The 26,427-nt window shown below is 42.4% G+C and overlaps 1 protein-coding gene across 3 annotated transcripts in view; it reads left to right on the forward strand.

Moving 5' to 3' along the window:
- The window catches only part of LOC123362904 (tetraspanin-15-like), a 321,860-nt gene that overhangs the window by 111,583 nt on the left and 183,850 nt on the right, over window positions 1-26,427 (forward strand). For all 3 annotated transcript variants that reach the window (XM_045003460.1, XM_045003459.1, XM_045003458.1), the window contains one exon: window positions 16,263-16,448. In XM_045003460.1, the coding sequence (XP_044859395.1) occupies window positions 16,263-16,448 (186 nt within the window). The remainder of the gene's footprint in view (window positions 1-16,262; window positions 16,449-26,427) is intronic.

Below are 26,427 nucleotides of genomic sequence, written 5' to 3' on the forward strand. Positions count from 1 at the left end.
GGTTCTCTGCTCCAGGCCAATGGGAGCTGCTGGAAGCGGCGCGGGACTTATTGGCCGCCGCTTCCAGCAGCCCTCAGTTACCTATGGCTACAGCATAAGCCAGCTGCAGAACCAGAAAGAAGCCAGGGGTCCTCACTTTGTAACCCTCATTACTAGGCTATTTGGTTCCTCAAAATCCCTTGATAAGCTCCCACCTTCAACAGTCTAAGGATAAACTTCCACCATTCTGCACTTCATCTAATTTCGACAATCTCTCACTCCACTCTCTGCTAAGTAAAAGATCACGGAAAAGTTTCCCATTACTTTTAAGGCACTTCTTGAGCTAGAGAGACAGCTGAGAATAGTACTGTTTTACAGGCCCTCACTGAAATCCCCTTCTGCTACACCTCAGATGCAATAATACAGCTGAAAGGAAACCCAACTGCTATTGTAATGCAGTAGAATGGGGAAAGTATTTATAGCTATTCAGCCAAGAATATGGGAGGTGGAAATACATTGAGAAATCCTAAGGTAGTCAGCTTTGTTAACTCTTTAACCCTCCAAAGCTATAGGCAGTCTGACGAGTGGAACCTGGCATCAGATTGGTACGTTCCAAGTGAATAAGTATCATGGATAACCTCACATTAGATAGGATGTGTTTAGTCTTTCCCAATTATGATGGGAGGGTGAGCCTACATCAACAATCTAGTGTTATTTTCCAGTCCTGCCTCAATCCTTTCCCTAGACTATTCCAGATGAAATATTTCCTGATACACAGCACCAAGTCCCCTTTACATCATTTCACCGCATTTGCCTTAAGATCGGTTTACACTGTAGAAGTCTTTAAACTGGTAAGCATCATAGTGAAACTGGACACAGTACTCCAGATGAGGCCTCACTAATGCCGAATAGAGGGGAATGATCACGTCCCTCGATCTGCTGACAATGCTCCTACAGCCCAAAATGCCGTTAGCCTTCTTGGCAACTAGGGCACACCGTTGACTTATATTCAGCTTCTTGCCCATTGTAACCCCTAGGTCCTTTTCTGCAGAACTGCTGCCTAGCCACTAGGTCCCTAATCTGTAGCAGTGCATGGGATTCTTCCGTCCTAAGTGCAGGACTCTGCACTTGTCCTTGTTGAACCTCATCAGGTTTCTTTTGGCCCAATCCTCCAATTTGTCTAGGTCCCTCTGTATCCTATTCCTACCCTCCAGCGTATTTGTCACTGCTCCCACTTTAGTGTAATCCACAAACTTGCTGAGGGTGCAATCCACGCCATCCTCCAGATCATTAATGAAGATATTGAACAAAACCAGCCCCAGGACTGACTCTTGGGGCACTCCGCTTGAAACCGGCAGGCAAATAGACATGGAGCCATTGATCACTACCCATTGAGCCTGATGATCCATTGCACCTTATAGTCCATTCATCCAGCCCATACTTCTTTAACTTGCTGGCAAGAATACTGTGGGAGACTGTATCAAAAGCTTTGATAAAGTCAAGGAATAACTCATCCACTGTTTTCCCCTCATCCACAGAGCCAGTTATCTCGTCATAGAAGGCAGTTAGGTTAGTCAGGCATGACCTACCCTTGGTGAATCCATGTTAATTATTCCTGATCACTTTCCTCTCCTCTAAGTGCTTCAGAATTGATTCCTTGAGGACCTGCTCCATGAAATGTATTTCCCAAGGAAAGGGTTGTGAAAAAGCTAGAGCTAAACTTGTTCAGTATGTGAATGGGAGCATGTTAGTTTCACAGTTACTCCTCAATGATCTTCAGCTTGGTGGGTGACTCAAGCAATTCAGTGTTGTCAATTAGGCATAGTTGCCCTGGCAAGTTCTGTTGGACAGTATGTGCTTAAGCTTTATCAAAGCCGTTCTGACTGAGCCTAAACCATCTGGGTCTGTGCACCAATGAAAAAGGCCAGTTCTGGTGGACATAGCTGTGATTCTGCTTTCCTTTGCATTGTGTCTGTAAATAGTGAATTTGTTCCACAAGACACTGGTATCAGGAATGTTGTGTGTACAGTTTTGGTCACCCATGTTCAAGAATGACGACTTCCATCTGGAATAGGTGCAGGGAAAGGTTACTAGGATGATCACGCTTTGTTTAACCTAGCAAAGCACAGGTTGGAAGAGGAAATGATTGCTCTCTATTGATACCTCAGGGAGGGAGAAAAGCTACTTGAGCTAAAGGACAATGTTGGCACAAGAACAAAGGTTTATAAAATGATTGTGAATAAATGTAGGCTGGAAATTAGAAGGTTTCTAACTATCAGAGAAGAGAGACTTTGGAACAGCCTCCCAATCAGAGGAGTGGGGGCAAACAGCCTACTAGTGTTGAAATGGAGCTTGGTAAATTTATGAAAGGGATTATATGTCGGAGTGGTTGCCTGTGACAGCAGCAGACTGCACTCAGTAACCCAGGAAGCCCTTTCCAGTTCTATGTCTCCAAATGTAAGAAGTCCTGCTTGTCTGCTACGGAACAGGGCAGTGAGGGGATATTAAAATGGCAGGACTTGGAGCAAGAGAGACGCTGCCCTCTGCCACCTTTGTGGTGATTTTATATTATCTGTTTAGTTTTCCTTTACCTAAAATAAAAATCCAGATTTAGTGTTATGTTCTCCTCTGAGTGTGGGGGAAAAACCGTAATAGCTGTAATCTGTAACTCATATTCTAAGTCAGATACCAGGAGCTCATTTTTCATCTCTGTGTCATCGCTGTTCTTGAATTTTCAAGAGTGTGTGGCTTAGCTGAAAGATGGCTTATCCCCTCCTGTTCTTAGTTGCTCCCATTTCTGAGCTCTCAGATACCATGTGGTCATCTGATGGGGTCATTGCTGGATGACACAATAACTCAGTACCATGATCAATGTACTTGTCAATGTTTTACTGGACTCATTTCTCTTTTCCCTGCAATTTTTTAAGTGACCATTTCCCAGTGGATTATGTTCCTATAGACCTCTGATAAAAACATTTTTAATTGGGATGTTTATTTCCAATGGGATGCACCAGTTAGAAAGATTCAATTGTAGTGGGTTTCAACAAACTGGAGATGTGTCAAGATTATTGGGTTTTGGTTTTGCAACATTAAAAAATAGGGTGGTTTGGATCTGGGGGGAAATAAGAATTCTCTATCAATCCCTGATTGTAGCCCTCTTTTAGAATGGAAAATTAATTAAATTCTGAAAAGTTTGGTTAACTTCCACACATGTCCTGCCAGATTCCATATGCACACACTCCAGATATACACTACAGACAACATCCCATTCTGTTTTTGTTGTACTGGGGCATTTCTGTTTCTAGAAGGGCAGAAATTCTAGTTGGCAGAAGCTGGCTTTACAGTATTTCTAACTCAGCTAGAAGCACGAGCTACCAAAAACCTTGGTTGACAAGTAATAAATCTGAACCCTAGGTCTAGAAAGTCCAAAATTGTAGGCAGAGGGATTGAAATCCAGATTTGAATTTTGCAGCTTGGGCCCCAGTAGGAACTTCCTCTTGTGAGATTTTCATCCAAATTTTACAGATTCATGATCCTTAGAGTTCAGATAAGTATCCAAACTTGTGGGGTCTTATCCAACCCTAGTTCCCACTCGTTGAGGTTCATCCACCATAAGTAACAACAACATGGAACAGAAGCTGAGACCAGAGGGATGTATCCACATCATCTCCCTCACCCCAGTCAGAAATTATTCAGGAAGTCAGTGTGCATATATGAACCCCTCTCCTGATATAGACTTGGCTTCTCTGAATAATCTGATTTTAATATGAAGAGCTATGTGGCCTTGATGCTGTTGTCATCATGACCCATTGATGTTTCTGAAAGCGATGAATTACTGGCTTCTCATTCGCATCTCATTTACTCATCTGATTACAGCAGTTTGTCCCTGAAAAGAGTCGCTTCTCTTCCTCAAAGATGTTTTGAATGATGCCCTAGCTTGTGTTCCTCTGCTCTTATTTATGTACTAGCTTTCTCCCATTATGCATTTCCTTTCCTTGAGTTAAGCTGCAGGGGTCACACAGAGCTTCCAGCTGCTGCTTTGCAAGAGTTTCGACCTCGGGGACATGGAACCCAGGTCCTTGAGCTTTACATTACTCATGTCCAGCAGAAGGGAGGCTCTTCCTTTATCACTAAATGTAGCATGGGCTGTCTTTATGCATTTGGAACATGGTTTGCACATACCAGGTCAGGGCCGCCCAGAGGATTCAGGGGGCCTGGGGCTAAGCGGGGGAGCTGCAGCGCTTGTATTCACCTGGTGGTGGTCCGGGTCTTCCGCAGCATTTTGGCGGCGGGGGGCCCTTCAGTCGCTCTGCGTCTTCAGCAGCACTGAAGGGCCCCCTGCCGCCGAAATGCCAGCGAAGACCCAGACCGCCGCCGGGTCAGGGCTTGTGGGGCCCCTGCTGGGCCGGGGGTCTGGGGCAAATTGCCACACTTGCCCCCCCCCAAGGCAGCCTTGTACCAGGTGCTATCATAAGTAAGTGATCTTAGTCCTGAGTGATTATGCATCATCAGAAGCCCTGCTGATCAGGGCTTACTTGGTAGGAGAATAAATTTCCATTTTCAAATTACATTTTTCTCTTAAGTTCACAGGGTGAGGATTGCCCCATATGCAAGTCTACGACTTTCTCCTGTAGACAATTATGCATGGTTGCCTTCCTGAAAGGAAATAGCCCCATGATACCACTATCCAGTCTAAGTGACAGGTTAAAGAACAGCATCTCTCAAAGGCAGTGGGGTTTAGAGAGCTGGATCCCTGGTGAACTTAGCCTGAGAGCTAATTGCTGCTTCATAAGAATAAGTCGGAGAGAAGTGCTATTGTGAACTATTAATGAGCAGATAAAAGGAAAGTATTAAAGATCCTTGAAAGTTTGATATTGACAGCTCCATCAGGAAACAGAGGGTGTATATACAAAAATAAAAGGCCATGAAATCTCATGCCCAGGGGTGTAAATGGAGAACTGCTTGGGAAGGGGTAGGTAGGAATTTCCTTTCCAGTCCAAGGAAAGCATTGCAAAATTGACTGCATGCATAATAGTTTCTACAGGAGGGAGGAAGGCAATTTCTTCCTCTGAAGCATCACATTTTGAGTGTAAATAAGAGGCTCACTTTTAAAAATCTGGCCCTGCATCCAAAGTCTGTGTCGGGGGAGTGTGAATTAGCCTGTGGAGCTTGCTGCCTTGAGATATTGATGCAAAGAGCTTACAAAGAGTCAGGAAGAGGATGGATATTTCTATGAAAAATAAGACCATCACTCACAATTGCACTAGCTAGAATACAGATTAGAAGGACTACCAGCCTTCATGCTTTTGCACAAAAACCTTATTGCTTGTTGCTTGAGATTAAGAAAAAAACTTCTCCTATAGGTTAGCTATTGCCTGATTATTTGGGGAATTTACACTTTCTCTGAAGCATTTGATGCTGGCAGACATCCAAGATAAGTTACTAGCATAGATGGTCCACTGATCTGATCTGTTGTGGAGGTTCTTTTGTTCTGTATATTTGCTCATGAGCAGTTTCACAATGTAGTTCCCTACATCATCACGGTGAGTCATTTCTAACCTTTTCACATGCTCACAAAAAAAGGGAAATAATCCATTTTGCTTTTACTGAGCATTGGTTATGAACAAAACTGTTGTTTTTCCATACAATTGTATGAAGAAATTGACAGACAAGGTATCATAAGGATATAATTTATTTTCCCACAGTCCTCCCAAATAACAAGTTTAGAGAGAAGTGGAAAAAGTTTCAGCAGACACGCAGCTAATTGTAATCTAGAGAAAAGTGTTCTTTAGACCAGTGGTTCTCAAAGCTGGGCCGCCGCTTGTTCAGGGAAAGCCCCTGGCGGGCCGGGCCTGTTTGTTTACCTGCCGTGTCCACAGGTTTGGCCGATCACAGCTCCCACTGGCCACGGTTCACCACTTCAGGCCAATGGGGGCTGCAGGAAGGGCGGCCAGCACATCCCTCGGCCCACACCACTTCCTGCAGCCCCCATTGGCCTGGAGCAGTGAACCGCGGCCAGTGGGAGCCGCAATTGGACGAACCTGCAGACGCAGCAGGTAAACAAACTGGCCCGGCCCACCAGCGGCTTTCCCTGAACAAGCGGCGGATCGGCTTTGAGAACCACTGCTTTAGACTGTCAGTGTTCATAATATCCAGAGTTTAATTTCTCATGGCTCATGCAACCTCAAGCTGCATTAGCACTTTGTCACAGCAGATTCTGTGCAAAAACATGTCACAACATGGTGCAACCTGTCAGAACTTCTAGTCTTTGCTATTTTCCACCCCCAAGGTCTAATTGCAATTCTGAAACGCTAAAATGATAGCAAGCAATTTAAGTCTTGTTTAGTGAATTTCTTGCCTTTGGGATTGTGGGTCCCAATGACTTGTATTGACATGAAAAATCCAGCAATTCAAACTGAATATCCTGATCTGAAATGAACAGAGTACATGGGAAATAAAGCAGATACGTACGAGTCTCTTTGAAAGGGAATTAAGGCCCAATCTTACAAGGTATGGAGTGCCCTTGTCTTGGTTTGATGTCAGACATGCTCTAGGGCCTGATCTAAAGACCTTGGAAGTCAACGGGAGTCTTTCCATCAAATTCGGTGGACTTCGAAGCAGGCCCATGGTAAATCTAATGGTGTGTTATGAGGAACTGAGGGCACTTGTTACCTTGCAAGGTAAAGGGTCTGTCTACACTGCAATCAGACGTGTGACTGCAGTACATGTAGAACTACCCAAGCTAGCTTTGATCTAGCTAACTGAAATAATGGTAATAAACCAATGACAGCACAGGCAGCTTGCTTGGGACCCTAGGTATGCACTTGGATGGTTAGCCTGTGTTGCCACAGCTTCACTGCTATTGTTGTTCAAGAGAGCTATATCAAAGCTAGCTCGTGTGTGTCTACACATGCTGCAATCCCACCTCCTGGTTGCAGTGTAACATCCCAAAGACATGTAAGATAGGAGAGGGGTGACAGACATTGATAGAGTGGAGGCTGAAGCCTTTAAATCCGTGGGTCTGTTACTGCACAGGTAATGGAAATGCACACTGTTTTTGCATCATCTTTTGCAAATGTTCCTCTAGTGTGATGTGGTGAGGGCTGTCGTCCCGCCCCCCCCCCCCCCCCACCACTCCTTTGCAGAGTCTCTGTTGGTATCTCTTGACTTAACCTTGTGAATGTTGATCATTGAATTGTATGTCTATTGCCATGTTGTAACTGGGTACTTACCATCTCATTACAGGGTAAATGCAGGCTTGCCTGTGTTCCCTCAGATGCATTGCAGGGCCCACAGTAATTACAGGCTGCTGAAGATTGTTGCCTTTGTATTATATTAAGGAGATCACTAGGAAATTACTATGTAATTACAGAGGATTTACCAGCAAACTCTATTATATGTGTTGCCAAGTAATTAAAAGTGGGTGGCAGAGAATATGTGTGCCACTGTGAATCAAAAGCGTTGGCACTAATCAAATTCCCACAATAAAAAACCCAGTGATGGAACCCAGAGTCAGGGAGTCAACTGCTTATTTTCTTTGCAGTGTGGATTGTGCAAACTTTTCCTGCTGCTTGAATTCAAAGGAATTCAAGACTTCAGCATGTTAGCTGCTGCCACCAAGTTTCACCTGGTTTGATGTCAGTGATGGCTGCCTATACTTTGATTACTGTTGATTTCCTCAGGAAAGTCATATTTATTACCCAGGCATTCGATATATAATTTGATAGTTGTTGCTATGGCAATGCAACCAAGTTATTTTTTCAGAAAGCATCTTTATTTATTTAAGGAACATTGAATAAATTGGATCAATTTTTAACTGATCTATCAGTTTTTTCAGTACATTCTGCCTTGGCTTGGTTTAAAAGAAACTAATCCCAAATCCAGTAAATACTCACACTCATGAAATCAAATGGGCCCACGTGCCTGTGCATTCAGTGATGTACTTGTGTGTGTAAAGGTATTCAGATTTGACTTGTCAAGGAATGTGGGTCTGTTACTGTTATACCTTTGTTTGCTATGCACTGCATGTATACATGTCAAGGACTATGCTTTCTAAAGAGAGAGACAGTTATTTAGAGGCAGAATTGTTACAGGCCATTGCAAGGTGGCACACTGTGCTCTCTCTGGGAGACTTTGCTTTTGTTTGTTGTTTTTCCTTCAATCTGGACTGAAAGTATATATTAGCTGTTTGTGTAGGGGAAAAACATAATGGTAACATTTTTGTAAATCGCCAGTTTACTACATTTTCATATTTTCCTCTTGTAATGTGCACCAAATTTCTGCTTTTTTTTTCTCTGTAAGCTTTCTTCCCTTCATAGTAGTTGAACATACAGTTTGAAATGCCTGGGACAGTTGTCCTGAATTCAGATACATTGTCCAAGATCCAAAGGGAAAAGGTGAAAAACCACTGCTCTGGTCAATTCAAACTAGAGGGGATTTTAGGCAGACAGTATATAATTATCCAAATGGGAATCTGGCCAGGGTATTAAGGTTACCTTGAACATCGCTACTCTTCCAAAAAGTGCCATTGGATCCTATACAGCCACAAGCCTTTGCTTATGTTATCTAGAAAACTCTACTGAACTGCGAAAAGCTTATTCTATTTCAGAGAAAGGAAATCCATCTCCAATCATTTTTCTGGTTTTTAGCCTGCTGCCATTTTGTAACCTTCCCTCCTTTCAGCTCACATGCAAGCACCTGCCTATGTAACAACTACCGATATAGCTGAAGGAAAGCCTGTATGACAGGCTCTTAATGTCAGTTTAACCCAGTTCAGGGACTTGGAACTTCTCATATCTGTAGTTCCTTAATGATAGATTGGTGAGCTTCACCTTGGAAATAGGGAAAACTGAGTGAAATTGATAATAGGCTAGTACAAGACATGGACATGGACATGAATTCTGTAAGGGAACTGCTCCAATCTCTTGGGCATCTTTGAAAAAGTTAATAAAGTAATATAGATTAAAATGACTCCATGGAAATAACTTTACTGCTGTTGAATTTTTTTTTTGAGAGCTCGTGTTGGACTGGAATTCCAAAGGGTAGAGAGAGGCACAGGGCTAACAAGAGAGGGTCGTTTAACCTTGATGGTCCTTCATTCAAATAGCAGCACTCTAGACAAAAGGCTGGCTCCTAACCAACAGAACTGGTTTTGCAGAGGAGAGATTGTCTGGCAATGGAGTCAGCTAATAGGGATCTGTGCTCCTCTGTTGAGGCTGACCTGAAGTTCACGTGACAGAGGAGATTGGGAGGCTATAACAGGGCAGGAGCTTTCATCAGCTCAAGCTAAGGGAAGACTGATTTGAGGAAGAGGAGGAAACCATGGCTACCTGAACACAGATTGATGCCCAAGGGAAAGGTGAGATACAGTGAGTGGCATTGCATTCAGGGGTTCTGTTTCCTCTTGTGCTTTATCTTTTGAGTAAAGAGTCATTGAGTTAGAAACCTTTTGCTAACCCTGTGTCTATTTACTTTCACGGCCACATGCCTCTGAAGAGTAAGCTGTAACCTAGAAGGCTCACAACTTCCATGGGATTCTGGGGAACATGCTGCGGGGAGGCCTGTAGGAGACAGCACTAATGTTAGCACCTAGGCAATTGGACCACAGGGTCCCCACTTACACAGCTCCAGCAAGGGAAGGATATGCAGGATTCAGCCTTTGGATCCCGTCACAGCAGTGTCCAGCAGGGGGAGCTGGACCAGATCTGGGACAACGACATACTAGCCATCAAAGTGTTGAATACAATTGTTCTCCTCAGAACTAAAATTAAACTCAAACAGAGTGAGTAGATTTGATTGGCACAATCTAAATTGACTGTGGAGGAAAAACACTACAAAAGTGAGTAAAGGGCTCAGAAGTGTTTAAAATGGGAAGCGTCTGATGATGCACCGCTGTCCATGCATGGAGAAAGCTAGAGACAGCGAAGGCAGTATTTCACTCAGAGAGCGGCTGCTGCTGCTTGGTTCAAATGGCTGACCTTTTACAAAATGAAATTAAACTGGTGTTTGATGGGAAGAAGCATTTCAAAATTTTCCACAGCGTATTAGTTCAATATTTGCCAACTTTGATTCCTTTGCTCCGTTGTCATGCTTGGAATAAAATGTTCCGGTTTCTTATAGTACACACGAGAGATGCAGGTCTCTCTTTAATTTGGGCAATGTAAAGAAATCTGTACTTGAATGTGTTTATTGCCAGCTGTAATAGCTCTCCTCCCCTGCATCATGCCTTTCATCGGGATCTCAAAGCACTTCAATATCAAATAAGACTCACAATACCTCCTCTGAGATAGGAGAGTATTTTATGATCTGATGACATTTTGAATTGTTACGTAGCTACTACATCCCATTGCATTGTGCTGAGGCGGGGGTCCAGAGCCGCTGGTGCTGTGGGAGCCCATTCCACAGTGTGGGGGTGATAGGAAGAGGCTGAGTGGATGCACTCTTAAATACCTGTTAGCATCAGGCTGCTGCAGCCAAACTCAAGTTCTGTTTGATTCCATAGACTCTAACAAATGGCCTCTGATCAGCTAGGATACTAAAACTGGTTATGAGGACATGGCGGTGCCAGTGGAGACACAGGCTAGTCACCCAAGCTTGGATCCAGTGGGTTAAGTGGGCTTGAGAGACTGAACTGTGCTAGCTTGAGCCCTCCTAGGGTGATTGTCTATCCAGGCTGGGACATTCACTGCCAGCTGCAGTGTAGGTGGTCTTACTGACTCTGTTTCCTGCCTTGATGTAAGCAGAGAAGACTTCAGTAGCCCAAGTGGGCAGAAGAGTTATTCAGTTTTCGGTGGACTTGGGTGACTTGGGCTGAGCCACAGAAGATCCAGGGCCAGAGGCAGGCGGCCAGCATGAGTGGCTGAAGCCAAAGATAGTGGCAACATCCTGCACTGATGCAAGGGGGCCCTCTAAGGGTGAGTGAGCACCACTGCAGGGAGTCAGCTTTAGAAGGGGGAGTGGGTAGATATTGGGAGCCCTGTAGTCCATCACTGGAGGTCAGTGATGGGTTCTGTGTTTTTATGGAGCAGGTTGCTTACAATTAGAACTATGCACATACCTGTTTTTTTTGGTTCACTGGCACTGCAAAAAATAAAAAATAATTAGTTTGGTGGGTAATGAAACATTTCTGATATTTAGCTTTTTTAAAAATGTTTTTTTTATTTTTAATAAAATTGAAGCCAATTTCTAAATGAAAAGACCTTTTGAATAAAAAAGGAAATTTATTTGTATTTGGTTTGTTACCAAAACAGTTTGGCAAAATTGACATGAATTCGCAAAACAGCTGTTGCCTCGAATCTGCATTTTTGGGGGAAAAAAATTCACTCAGAATTTTTTGCCCAGCTCTTATGAAGCCAGCACCATCTAAATATATATTTTAAGTGTGAGGGCCCCTGATCCACCCCGTACTTTGGAATATGCCTAGAACAAACCCTGCTTCAGATATGCCATGTTAACCTTAGTCCCAGAAGGGTCACTTTTAAAGAAGCATGCAAAATGCAGGTGTCCACATGCCAAACACCAACTTGGGTTTATATTCATGGGTAGCATAGCGCATTGGGTGTACTTCCTTTGGTCCTGCTTTGTCAGTTTCACAAGCTTTCAGTAAGTAATGGAAGTCAAGATTTTCTTGCTAGAGCACATGAGCAGCCAACTCTTGAACCAGCTTCAAAATCGTATATACACACAGGTGCCATTGAACTGTTTCCTAATTCGTTATGACATACTCATTAATTAAAAAACAAGAAGTGTTCAGGGTTTATCAACTTCAAACAGTGACACAAAGATTAGGAACAATAGAGAAACTGATCAAGGAGGGACTTGACTTTTCTTTGATTGCCCAAATCTTGGTATATTGTCTGGAACGCCAGATAAGATTTAAAGTAACTTTAAACCAAACCTGGCCCCAGTGCCCACTAGAATCTAAAGATAAAATGATGATTAATGGCACTTTATCAGAATAATTTCTGCCAGTTGAATTTTGAATAACTAAAAGTATCATGAGTTAAACCCTCACTTCTCTATAGATTTAATTTTCTTTTAAAAATGAAAAATTAGTAGCCTGAAGGTAGACAGTGATTGATGGACATAAACCAAACATTAATTATGTTCCAGAAATAATCTGACTACCATTTCAAAAATTCCAGAAAAGAGCGAGGATTGAAAATGCATGAAAGTTAAGGATTGACATATCAACATAAATTAGGATGAAAACGCTGGAGAAATCGAATGAAATGGTTAGGACAGAAGCCGTGAAACTGTGGAGCTAGCTTGGAAAGGCAAAGTCATGTCACTAAAATACTTGCTATGCAAAGCTAGAGCTCCGTTTTCACTTGTGCAATATGAAATTGCATTTCTGTATTGTAATATTGATATGGTGATTAGTGTCCCAAGAAATTTCTATCAATAAAAAAGGAATGTTTTCCTTTCCAGAGGGCTAGACAAGCACTTAATAAAGCAGTAGTGTGACAGTATATATATGCTGAGTAAGAGACCCTGCTTCAGAGAGTTTGCAATCTCCATAGATTATAGAGAGAGGGTGGAGGAGAGTGTTTAAACCTGATTTTACACATGGGGAGCTGAGTATTTGTGCAAGACCACACAGGAAACCCATGGCAGAGCCAGGAATTGAACCTAAATAGCCTTGAGCACCTGTCTCCCTCTCTCTCTCACCCCCATCCTCTCCCTACCTCTACAACAGAAGATGCTGAAATACACCCTGCAAGTGTGGAGGCACAAGGGGAACAGGGATCTATGGCAGACAGGGAAGTTGGGTTTCTCTCTTCTTTGGAGATTGGGGTTTTTCTGAATCATTAAATATTGTTGCTAAGTGTTCCTGTTATTGGCAGGCTTATTAGACAGGTTGAGTTGGCATGGAGCATGTGTTACCCCCGTAGCTCTAGAAATAATTCCCCCAGTAGGTCAAGGATGAAATATTTGATGGGACAGGATGTAAAACTCAGCTCTGCATTTCTCATCCTGTATTTGAACTCTCCTGGGCTGTCCATCTTATATCTTTCCCTAGCTCTGAAAGCACCTATAAGAAAACAAGTTATGAATGCATACATGGGGAACACTGCAAAGGCATCCATTGTGTTTTATCTCCTTCGCATCCATATCATCATGGGAGCTTTTATAGGCACCAATCCGGAGTGCCATCACACCCCCTCCCAAACACTGAGCACCCTGTGGTCCCGATCAACCCAGGTACAGTAGTTTGAATGTTCCTTCCTCATGCATTCACCTGTCACTGGGAAATTCGCACACTACATGATTTCAAATCCCCCATAACTGAAAGGGCTGGAAACTACTGTTTCCTGCAGTGCTTGTGGAAGCATGAAGCGTTGTTAAGGCTGAATGCACCTTGGGTTTTCTTGCTAACCTTTTCAGATGTCAGCTGGAAGCTGGCTGAGAAGTAATCAGTTCTCTTCCCCTTCCATTTCTAGTTGACGAGCATAAAGCAAACCAGCATTTGACAACATGAAGCACTTCAGAACTAATTGCCAGTTTCAATCTGAAGCATGCAAGTGGCTAAGATAAATTGTCACCCATCAACTTAATCTGTATCAGTATGTGTGCAAGAACCTATTCTTAGATATAGAGCTTTAAGCCTTCCCTTGTTAGGAAATTGTTTTGTAGAAATTTTGTGTTCTCTTTTTAAATTAGGGCCATCTCAAAGAAGTCGAGGAGGGAAGACTGACTTAATAGGGAGATTTTGCATAGTGCTTTGCAACAATAGGTCTCAAAGAACTTTTGAGTAGTGACTAAGTATTGTTAGCTTAATTTATAAATAGTGAAACTGAAGCACATGGAGACATGACTTCCTCAGGGTCATGCAGCACATGACAGGAACAGAATCCAGCTCATTTGACACTCTGTTCAATATCTGATCCAGTATCCCTTATGAAGAATCATGCAAGATCCTTTTAATAAACTGTGTATATGGTAGAATGATTCCTAAGAATTACAGACAGGCCCCTGAGAAACAGAAGTTAGACGTGAGAACACACATAATGTTTGACTCTTAATCATTCTTTGCTATATTCTGAGAAGATTCAGATTCTGCATCTTTAGTAATGAGCACATTCATATTATGCCTTCATCTGAAGATCTCAGTGCTCTTTATGGACACGAATCATTTAATTAAGCATCACAACAGCCCTGTGGGATATGCAAGTGCTACCCCCTTGTATAGCCAGTGTAACAAGTTTGGAGAGGTTAAGGTTAAAAAAAATAGTTTCAGAAATGGACACTGGCTTTGGCAGCCTTAATGTGTGAATTCCTGGGTTGGCCTGGGCCTGTTTTTTTAGAAATACTGAGCAGCCAGAGCTCTCTGTAATAATCTAGTGGGCAGGGCCTTGATTTTTAAGGTTATCTGAAAGATGATAGCACAGTGTGGGTGATGGTTGTGGTTATTGCTTGCTTGTATTATAGCAGCGCCTAGAGGCCCCAACCGAGTTTAGGGCCCCTTTTCTGCCAGTCGCTATAGCAACACTCCATGAGACAAGCCATGCTCCAGAAACCTTAGAATTTAAACAGGTAAGGCAGGCAAAGGGATTAGAAGAGGAAATGGAAGCACAGAGAAGCAAAGTTGTAGTATACTCAAAAATGTCTTAAAATTACTTATGACTTTAAGTGTAAGGGGTTTCCTGGTCCTGCTTGCAAGCTAGGAGGGTCCGTAGGGAAGCATGCAATCTGGGACTGGGTCTTGTGCAGTCAGTCTGGAGAGAGCCAGGCTAGAGCAAATTGCACTGAGTTGTGTCTCTTGGCCTTATGGAGCAGCTTGCTTTCAGTTTCTCTCTATTTTTGGTTCTTGTGTGTTAGGATTCTGGATTCTAAGAAATAAAATGGTGTTATGACACCTGCTTGAAAGAGTATTTTATGTTTTTATCTAACTTCTCTTTGTGTATGCTGGTAACATAAGAAAAGCAACTTGCCTCCAAGGCACGTTGGTCAGTGGCAGGTCTGGGAATAGAAGCCATGTCTCTTGACTCCCAGTCCAGTATCCTCTCCAGTGCTGTATCCATGCTGGGGCGTTATGTCACTACTGACTTAGAAAGGAGAGCGCAACCTCTAGAACTGCCGTTTCCAGCAGCAGTTGTGCTTGTTAGGGTAAGACTGTGAAATGCTGAACAGTAAAGTCATTTATGACATCCAAACGGAGTAAAATGGCAAGTGAACATGTGGAGCACTAATGGCATCATTTTCAAAGGTCCTGAGCACCTGCTGCTCCTGTTGAAGTCAGAGGCATTAGGGGGTGCTCAGCAAGTGTTTTCTCTTGAGTCCAGAGAGTTACAGAAAATATTAAAATGTCACTGCTGCAGACCAAGCTGCTATAGCCTTCAGATAGCTAACTGCTCTTTGCTGTCTAATTTTTAAATTTCATTTCCATTCACCTTCTGTTCCATCCTTTACATAATACCTTGTCACTTCAGTAGAAACAATACAGAACCTTTTCACTCAGAAGTGCTGCTCCAATATCTGACTTAAGCTGGAGAACAAAAAGCTAGCACGGAGCATCAGCTCCCAACGAGCAATTGAGAACAAAACACGGGTTCCTCTGCTGGTTTTCCATACCTTGTCACCCCTCTCTAATTCAGGCTGTCACATGGTGTTTCACTTTCCACAGGTATTGAGGGGCGGAAGCTGCAATCTTTGGGTTCATATTTCAAAGCACCTAATGTTTGGGATGCATTTACATCTAGAGTATTTTTGTTTGGCCCACTAGAAAGATAGAGGCCATTTGCAAAAGCCAGATCAGAGTTTGTATTTCAGACATGCAGAGTTTGTGGGTTGGGTTATGAGGGTCCAAGCTTAGATGGATCTTTTTAATAGAAGTTTAGAGGCCTGATCATTCTGATCTCGCTGCTTTCCAACCAGATAGAACTCCATTTACTTCAATGGAGTTAGCCTTGATATACCACTAATACTGAATTCACTTTGCTATGGTACCCACAGCAGAGCCAAAGCATTTCAATGGATGATTTAGTTGGGGATTGGTCCTGCTTTGGGGGTTGGACTAGTTACCTCCTGAGGTCCCTTCCAACCCTGATATTCCATGATTCAATGGAGATTCAATCCCCAGTGCTGGGTGTCTACCGTGGCAAACCAAGTTTTTCTAACCACCCATCCTGGTAAGCTGGTGAAAATGAGCATACCATAGTCCCTGGTGAGTTTAACTCCAAATCATCTCACCCTTCTGTCTCTCCGTGTAAGAACTGGTTTTGTTTTATTGCAACCCTGTTGCAGCCCTTGAGTCTGACGTAATGTATGTATTTCTATTGCAGATAATCGGGTTGGTGATCCTGTGCATTGGCATCTATGCAGAAGTGGAAAGACAGAAACACAGAACTTTGGAAGGGATCTTCCTAGCTCCAGCTGTGGTTCTCCTTCTGCTGGGCATCACAATGTTTGCTGTTTCCTTTATTGGAATGGTTGGGTCCCTCAGAGACAACAGGACACTGCTGAAGATGGTAAGAGCTTTATACTCTTCTTGTTCTACACTGTGGAGTTGTCATCCCATGTTTTACAAGCTGAAGGGTGAGAGACACTTAACATTCCAGGATCTCCCTGAACCTATACTGGAGAAGGCTTTTTAAAAAAACCAACCTTGAATGGCTTTTCCCTCTTCCGCTTGTGGCATGGATTCTTCTTTATGGGAGAAGGTGGACTACAGAGAGGCTGACCTGGTGTATAGTATTTCATTCATGAAAGTTCTTTCCAATGAATCTGTTTAACTGAAGCTGTATGATTAACTCAGCTTTACATCATGGAGGCCTTTCAAAATGCTCCTAGGCGGCAACTGATTGGCCATGTGTCTTTGTCCTTCAGCCACAGATTCGTAGGACTCAATGTTGCTCCATTGATTAACACAAAAACGTCAATAGTAGCACCACTCAATAAATGCTTGATGCATGGCACATAGTGTTTTGACTTGAAGCTGGGTAAGCTTGAAAGGTTGGAATAGGAAACTGAGCCCATGTGTTGTGGCAGTTATTTATATACGATTTCATCAACAGTTCATAGTGAATCCAGGTAGAAATGGGAGTATGACACCTGAGATGATATGCGACTCTTGCTTGTGGAGATTCATCATGCTGGAGAACAACCTTTCAAGTCAAATCTTTCCTGTAGGGCAGTGGCAGCTATTCAGTTAATGAAAAGTTTATTAGAAACAGGTGGGGAGGCCAGAGGAATATCACACACGTTCTTTCCAGACTACCTTTTCCTTTGCTACAAATGCTTTTATCTAGTCTTGGAATTCTTTTTCCCCCACCCTTAACAGAGTTTTGCATTTTCTTTTCCTAAACACGCTGCAGTGAACTGTGCAAATGCATGTACCACTCTCATCTGCTGGATAGAACCAGAACTGCTCAAATGCATCATAGCAGAAAAGCCCTAACTGGCACTGGAGATTCTCCATCAGTTTATGCAGTAGGAGCCTGTGCTTCTGGAACTGGAAAATTGTTCTTTCCCTGCTGCTGCTATAAATTCCAAGTGGCCATGGTGTGTTGCATAGCAACAACCATGAAGTCCTAGGTAGCGATGAATGCTACAATTTAATGTGCAAGCTTCAGTCCTCAGCTCCATCCACAGCTTCAGCTCCTTCCTATGGCTTCTCCCACCTATGCCCTATAAATTTCACATATATCATCTGCCACCTAGCTAATATTTGTACCTGGTCTTGTGGTATTGAGATGGTATATTTGTATGGAATTACTACTTGATATTTTAACTTCTGTGGAGAAGGCAGCAGTGTAGCAACGGCCTGGTATAATTTAATTGCAAAGCTGATACCTAAGCATTCTCTTATTATATACGGTTGAATGCCTAGTAGCATCTGCGGAAAGTGTTGCTAGGTTTCTTCTGGGTTAAAATATAAAGTTATTTTTAAGCTGCAATTCCATCTCTGGTTTAGCACACTCCCCTTTGTTAGGTTTATTGTAGTTCAAACAGTTCCAAGAACAAACAGTTTTGGTTCCTTTTGTGAGGCAATTTTTATGGGGAGGGGGGGTGTGGAGGAGAATTCCCTTTTCTGTAACAACTCAGAGCTGTAGGATATGAGGAGCAGAGCCCTCCCCTTTGATTCTTAACCTTTTTCTGAAGGTTTTGTTGGAGCCTTGACTTACTGCATTCAACTAACGTTTTTGGCTTGCTACATTTTCATTGTCTATCCTTGCTCTGGAAGGCTGGAGTGAAATATGGCAAGACCTTTGCTGTGCAACTGTGCTCATGTTGACAAGGCATCGAAAGGATACCTGGGATTCTGGGGAGTTGTACCTCTCAGATCTGAGTTTATCGGATAACTCTGACATTGAAGCAGCTAGCCAGGTGAGTCACCTAGGTCTTCTGAGGTTTGAAGGCCATTTTCCCACAGCTGGGTCTTGCTGCTGCAGTACTTCAATCATGTGGAAGGGCCCTGATTTCAAAAGATGTAATTCATCCCATCTCTGGGAAGTGAAGCTGCTGTTTCCAAAGTGAATAACAGGTAGCCTGTTCCCTCCACTCCAGCTGGCATCCCACTGACACTGGGTTCATTCTACCATCAGCCAACCATCATCTACCCAGTGGCCATCACAAGTTTCTCACTCTCTTAAAATAATACATTATCTTTGTGTGTCTTCCCTCCTGCCAGGGGCATGTGTAATGATGCCCTTTGTCAGGTTGTTTGTGGGGCTTGAGCTCTAACTCAGGCAGTAGAGGCTCATGGTTTTAAAGAACTAACTCCATTCGTTTGGAGGCAGTAGTTTAGAATCATAAACCCATAAACACACAAATTCAGAATGGGTGTCACTCCCCATGGCCGGGGAAGCTGGATCTGATTTTCTCAGAAGTCCATAGCAATTCAGATCCCCATACAGGCCACCATTTGTAACAATGCCCCAGTGGTCATTATCCTGGCATCTCCCAAGGCACACTGGCCACGATAAAACTTTTATAATGTGTTACTCTGACGCCACTATGCCTAATGCATATTCAGTAAGGGGTTTGTCCCCTTTTCCTTATTTCCATATCCTCACCCTATTAACGTGGAGGTGCCGTTCTCCCATAGGGTACTAGGCCAGGTACCTCAAGCTCATTAGTATATATGTCAGTCAGTTACCAATGGCACTTTGTGGTCAGACATCTGCTGAAGTTCCCAACATAAAATATCCCAAGCTGGAATAACTAGCACCTGTCCACAGTGTTTGTTGCACCATTCTACCTTGTGATAGCTTATGATCTAGGGTTACTCCCGGCTAGCTGCTTATGCTAAGGCTTTGGTGCCTTCTGCCTTGTTTAGTTAAGCTATTATTTTACAGGCCTTGAGGCTTGAAGGCTCATTACATTACTGCCTCACCTGTAGGCTATAATACATCTTGCCGCTGCTATCTGCTGAAGGATATGTCAGACCTGCTCAAGTGTATAATCACCCGACACCCTCCAATGGCGGCAGACTACAAATACTTCTCTCTGCCTGCAAGCCACCTCGCACCTCGTGGGGGGTTTACTCTGAACAAGGGCAGGTAATGTTGCTGCTGCCTACCTTCCCTTAGGTAGGGTTCTGCTGGAAAGGGTAGATTTTAGGGTCTTGTAGGCTGCTGTGAGATATGAGATATGGATTCATCCCCAGCTGCCTAAGTTATGCCCCCTCCCTAGCTGCCTCTCCTGGGACCAGTCCCCCCTAGCAGGGGTGAGGTCAGCAGCTTCTTGGTACTTGCTCAGCCTCATACCCCTGGACTCTGTGCTCCTTGGGGTCTCCATCAGTGTCTGCACAAATGGAAGCTGCTCAGATACTCTGGAAATGGGAGCTCCATAAGTACCTATGTAGGTAGATAGCCCTTGGCCCAATTCAGTGATGCTGCAGAAAAATTGTGCCGATATTTCAGGTCAATCCATGCCAGCTAGTTTCTGCTCCTTAGGATTTGGATTCTACACAGACAAAGCTTCCTGTTACTGAGGCCTAGCAAAGTGTATGTGGCTTCATGACAGCTCTGTTTACACATCAGCAGTTGTTCAGCCACAGTCAATTCCTTCTCAGTAAGTATCTCTTCAGTTCAATGATCTGGGATGATCCATCGAGGATTTTTGCTAGTGTGTGTGTGTCTGTGAGTGCAGAGAGTATTAATTGTTTGGATAGTGAAATTAACAACACTCAAGTCTGTCTGCTGCCAGTCCTGTTTGTTTTTTATTATTATTTTAATTAAACACCAATACGAGCATATGGTCACTTGCATTTGGAGTACTGTGTTCAATTTTGGGCCCCACGCTACAAGAAGGATGTGGATAAATTGGAGAGAGTCCAGCGGAGGGCAACAAAAATGATTAGGGGGCTGGAGCACATGACTTATGAGGAGAGGCTGAGGGAACTGGGATTGTTTAGCCTGCAGAAGAGAAGAATGAGGGGGGATTTGATAGCTGCTTTCAACTACCTGAAAGGGGGTTCCAAAGAGGATGGATCTAGACTGTTCTCAGTGGTAGAAGATGACAGAACAAGGAGTAATGGTCTCAAGTTGCAGAGGGGGAGGTTTAGGTTGGACATTAGGAAAAACTTTTTCACTAGTAGGGTGGTGAAGAACTGGAATGGGTTACCTAGGGAGGTGGTGGAATCTCCTTCCTTAGAGGTTTTTTAGGTCAGGCTTGGCAAAGCCCTGGCTGGGATGATTTAGTTGGGTTTGGTCCTAGTTTGAGTAGGGGGTTGGACTAGATGACCTCCTGAGGTCCCTTTCAACCCTGAGATTCTATGATTCTATGATTTAAGTGTAGCATTGCTTTTGATTGCTGTGCACTTACATCTTGAATTGATATTGATGTTCCCTTAACTAGGAAAACAAATCATCATTGTCTTTGCTGCTCTGGCAATAACTGCCTCTGATGTTATAAGATTATCATAGTTTTTTAGTAGCTTCTGTATTCCCAGCTTGCTTTGCAGCTACTATGCAAGTGAATATGTATGTACGTAAGACATGTTGCATGGAACATGTGATTATTCACATTATACTGATAAGTATTCAGCTAATACCAAGGAATCATAATGAATGCGCAAGCAGGAAGAGCAGTTATTTCAAGTACTAACAAATATGTATGTATTATTCATAGACTACGTTCACTGATATGAATTGCCAATTTCAGTTAATGCTGCCTAGTTATTTGTGACATCAAAATATCCTGCTGAAATGTCTTGCAAGAGGAGGCAACTCTCAAATTTTGGAAAAATCTTTAAAATTATTGCACACACAAGTGTGTTTAAGGCAAAATTTGAGAATATTTTTTTCATCTTTTTATCTGCTCTGTGTTACTTTTGCTAAAATATTTAGCTTGGCTAAACTTCTTTATTAATTTTTGATTATATTGCTTTTCTGCTTGCTAGGCAAACACCTGTTAATTTCAGTGGGAGTTTGCCTGAGTAAGGTAGGAGTGAAAAAGGAGTGACAACTTCCTTTGCAAGCGAAATAGATCCAAAAATATACCACGTAGTAGCATTACCATCACCATCTAAATACATCCACTAACATGCCACATGAGGATTGGGTTCAGATTTCCTAAACATGTGTGTTCAGTGTCAGACCTTAGCTTTCTCCTCAACTACTCTTGCATACAGAACCCAGGCAAATAATTGTGGGGAGTGGGTGAGTTTCAGTTCAGTGGCCAAACCAAAAAATGGAAGAAAAAAATATCCAGTTGAACTAAACATTTTTTTACCCAAATATAAAATGTTTGAGGGTTGTTGTTTTTTAATCTTTTTTTTTTTTTAAAGAAAATTGAACTAAAATTCAAAACAAAAAGTTAGTTCAAATTGAAAAATAAACACATTTTGAAATCGTTGAATTGAACACTTCAACTTTTGGGGGATTTTTTTTTAATGAAACAGTTTAGCAAATTTAGCACTAATTCGCAAAATGTTCAGGTCAATTTGAATCTTCCCTTTTTGGTGGGAAAAATGTTTCATCTGAAAAATCTCAAGCAACCCTCCTGCATATAAGTATTTCTTTCCTGTTCTTTATGGCTATTAAGAAAGCTCAATCTTTCCCGTATAATACAGGGCATTCGAATTTTTTCCTAGCTGTTACTCTTGATGGCTAGAAGCAATTTTATTACTACTGATGTCTAGAAGCAAGGGTAATGTAACATCAACGGTGGAATTCCTTTACATGGCTCAGCTCTGGGGTGGCTTCCTCCCACACAGCAGGATAAAACCAACATTTACTGACGGGAGCAACCTTTCCCTTTCTCTTTCCTTTCAAATCAAACATATATAGAATGTCGTCTTCTTCTTTCATATGATTATTCTACAGAAGGATAATTTTGAGTGCATAACTTTGAAGTAGATTCATCAAGTGTCTCACTTTTTTTCCCTCTTTATGCTGATAAGCACTATTTATGGCTAACATTCTATTTTCTCTGCCTATGGATAAATGAGAGAGTGGGGGGGAAAAGACACTCAATACAGTGATAATCTTATGCTTACTGTGACAGAGGGCAGCAGATGCAAAATCTCATCAATTTCATGGAGTAGGCTCGGTTCTGCGGTAAAACACCGCTGTGTGTGTACTGATAAAAAATACTTTACTGTGAATATTAATGGCAACGTGCCCAGCATAGAGTAGAGTGATGTAAGATGTATGTTGTGAAGTTTTGGAATGACTGTAATAAAACCACCACCCCTTCTAGTGCTTTTTATTTCATGCTGCTATGTTCAACTCCTAAAATAAATGCGTTGGCAGGAGTTGTTCAGATGGAACACTTCATGTTGATTTAGGGCCCTTAGAAATCACTTATATAGCACAAGTGTTTTCTAACATACTGTGTGAAGGATCAAAAATAAACCCATCTTTTTTAATTTTATGTGTCATTTGTAGAGAAGTCCAGTAGAATTCAATAGGGATGCAAGTTTTCATTTATTAACAATGGAAAAGTTTTGGAGCTCATTGGCTGGGTTCTAGCTATTATGGGCCCTGATCAACAGTTAGGCCTGGGCAGTCTGTAGATACCAGATAGCAATTGATTAGGGGATTAACCATCAGTTCCAGGACAGGACTAAGGCTGGTTGGAAATTGTTATGACAAATGACTTTTTGTCCGTGAATGCTGATTCATTAAAAACAAAACTTTTCATGGGAATGTATCAGTTTTAACAAAACTTCTGCTGGGAAGGTTTCTCAATTCCAGGATTTATGGGAGGAGAGAGACACCACCTTTTTTCCCTTCCCCCACAAAAATAGCCTGCTGGTTAAAGCACTCACCTGGGATATGGAAGACCCAGGTTCAAATTTCTGCTCTGCCAGATTTAGAGCAGGGGCTTGAAGCTGGGTGTCTCATATCTGAGGGAAGCCCTCAGGTTATTCTGGCTGGGTCTCTGATTTTTTTTTCTCATGGAAAAATTGTGGTTTCATCCCAGTACAGATCGAGAACTTTATTAAGATTTCAAAAATGTTTGTGGGACAGGAAACCCATTTCCCACCCAGCATGGAGATGCAAAAATATTTGGGAATTTTGATAAGAAGTTTCGTTTCAGCTCCATTCTAAATACGTTTTCCGAAGGTATTTCATAATCAACAGTGGTAGCCAGCTCTCTTCAGATTAATTGCACTGACTACCTCTGCCCTGAGGAAAAACAGGCAGTGATGAAGTATCTAATTCTCTAATGCAATGTTACATATCAAACTTCTGTGCAAGCAAACTTGAAATGAAATCCAAGCTTCAGTAATGCAAACAAGGAATGGCTTCTTCACAGTAGCTTGTGCATATTCACTGAGAGCTGCATTGTGATATTTAATCACCGGACATAGTACCTTACTTCATAAGTATCCCTTTTGGCTGCAGTGGAGCTAGTTAGGGCGAGTAAGGATATCTCAATGTTGCCAGGATGCTATATGAGATATACAGATATACTGCAAAGCAGGGGATAGTGGTACCTGCACACAGGGTGAAACTCACCCCTGCCAACGGTTCACACAAGGGCTATTAATCACTGACGTCGACCTTAAGCCTCCAAAATAGAGGTAAGCAGGCTGTAAGTGGTGGTCAACCTTGTGTTTGCCAACTGGATGTGCGTGAATTTCTCCTTGTGTGACTAAAAGCCAGGGATCTTGCTGTGAACTGCTTCGACTGTACATATAAACTAACCCAATTTACAGAAGCTTTTCATCAGATGGCTTTAATGGATAGCTGAATTGCTAATGATTAAAAAAACCAGAGATTTTTTTGAGATTCTAAACTGTTTGGAAAGTTTCTTCTCTGGCATATCTTTATATTTCAGGATTCTAGCTGGCAGCACATACAGAGAAAATGAGACGGCCACTTCCAAGAAGGTCATTTCTCTGCCAATGACCAACCCATTCATGTAGTCTCAAGGGGTTTTTAGATGCTCAATTGTTTTTCACCTAAACTATGAACTTTTAGATGTTTACTTACCATTAGTTGTTAGAAGGACTATAATAGTAGGCTAGCTTTCATGTGCCAGCTTATTGTGCAAGATCTATTATCTAGATAGATCAGGAGACCTGCAGGGCTCCTGGTTTCTGTTCTCTGCTCTGCCAGATTTGCCATGTGACTTTGGGCAAGTAACTTCCCCTCTCTGTGCCATAGTTTTTCCATTTATAAAATGGAGCAAATGACACTGTCAACCTCCCAGGGGTATTGTGAGGGTTAATTACTTAGTAGTGAGCTCCTTGATCAAAAGTCTCTATGGAAATACAGGGGATTGTTTGTCTGAGATCATGCAGTTTGGTTAGCACCAACAAGGTGCTCTGTGGAGTACAAAACAAAGAAACCAAGAAAACTGGTTCCCCGAAGAGTTGCCAGTCTAAAGATAAACATATGGGAAGGAGGAGCAAAGAATTTCCTTCCCACATTAAAAAGTTATATGCATTTTCTATTAGACCGTTATGGATGTAAGTTATCTTGCTGGCTGACAATAGCTTTGAAAAGAATATATGAAAGGGGCTGATTGGTACAATAGCTAAGTACACCCTACACACTACTGCAATAATATTTGTACTAAAATGTTTTTGAGGTACCATTCAAAACCCAATAACACATTGGTCAATAATATCATTAAGAAATGTATGTGACAATGACATATGTGGAATTATGGATACTTACTGATATTAAGCTTTAAAGTCTCTGACTAAAAGGTGTTCAAACCAGACATGTCGTGGGGGAGTTGTTAGACAGGGTTTCTCCAAAGGAAAGAGCAGGTGTGGCCAAATTCATTGAACTATTCATTTGTCTCAGGAAGAGATCCTTTGCTTTGTAAAGATAACCAGAAGGCGGCTTGGAGGCTACACCCGGCGGGGGAAATTAACTTTATCTGAAGCTATGTTTCAGATGACTACATTTCAATGGCTTACTGGACTATAAAGAGAAGGGGAGGGAATGCCAAAGTTATCCTTCAAATGAGGGGGGAAGGAAACCAGCACCTTAGACTCTGTGAGGATTCTGGCTAAGAGCTAGCCAGATATAGTGGAATAAGGACTATCGTGAGAAAATCGCTTTGAAACAAAAAGCCCTAGTTTAAGTTAGGTTTTAGTCTTAGAAGTGTATTTTTCCTTTTATTTCTTTGTAATACTTTCTACCTTTATTCCTTCTACTGGGTATTATTTAAACCTATGACTTTTGTTTAATAAATGTGTTTTACTATAAATCAACTTCATGCTGCGTTTGAAGAGAAGGGTATGTTTACCCCAGTTAAGTAATAAGCTGCAATGCACCGACTCTAACATAGCAGCAAATGTAGTATCTTCTGTAAAGGGGTTGTACATTGCAGAGAAACATCTCTGAAGTGCAGGGGGCGGGGAGCTGATGTTCGGTGATTGTTACCTGCTAGGCAATGTTTGGGCTGGGAGAGCCTGGTGGAGTCAGCTGGTGAAGAAGTCAGACTGGTGTGGCAGGGAGCTGACATGCAGTCTAATCTCCAGCAAAGCTGACTCTTGCTGAGGCAGTGAGGAAACACGGTGACTCCCAGCTCTGGATATCCCCAGCAGCACATTCCAGCCTCACACACCACTAGGGTGACCAGATGTCCTGATTTTATAGGGACAGTCCCGATATTTATGGCTTTTTCTTATATAGACACCTGTTGCCCCCGTCCTGATTTTTCACACTTGCTATCTGATCACCCTACACAACACTTCTCATCCTCTGAAGGAAATTGTGCAGCTGTGTGCTATTTCCAATGTTACTCGGTTTAAGGCTGTCCTGCATTATAAAACACAGTGCAATAGATTGCAGAACAATGTAAGCTGCAATCAAATGACATTATAGCAATGAATTTTCTGTAAGAGTGGATAGGTAAAACAATTTTCTTGCAATGGAGCCACTCTAGGCTGTTAGCCTTAGAGAATGACCTGCAAAGCTCTTTTCTTCCTGAACAGGATTAGAAGTCAGTCATCTAGTAGTTCCATTGGGTCACCGTGACCTACCTTCCCTAACCTCTTGGCTAATCTTTTGCCATTCTGTTAGCACAATTTAT

This window comes from Mauremys mutica, chromosome 2 (assembly GCF_020497125.1).
Source record: "Mauremys mutica isolate MM-2020 ecotype Southern chromosome 2, ASM2049712v1, whole genome shotgun sequence".
NCBI lineage: Eukaryota > Metazoa > Chordata > Testudines > Geoemydidae > Mauremys > Mauremys mutica.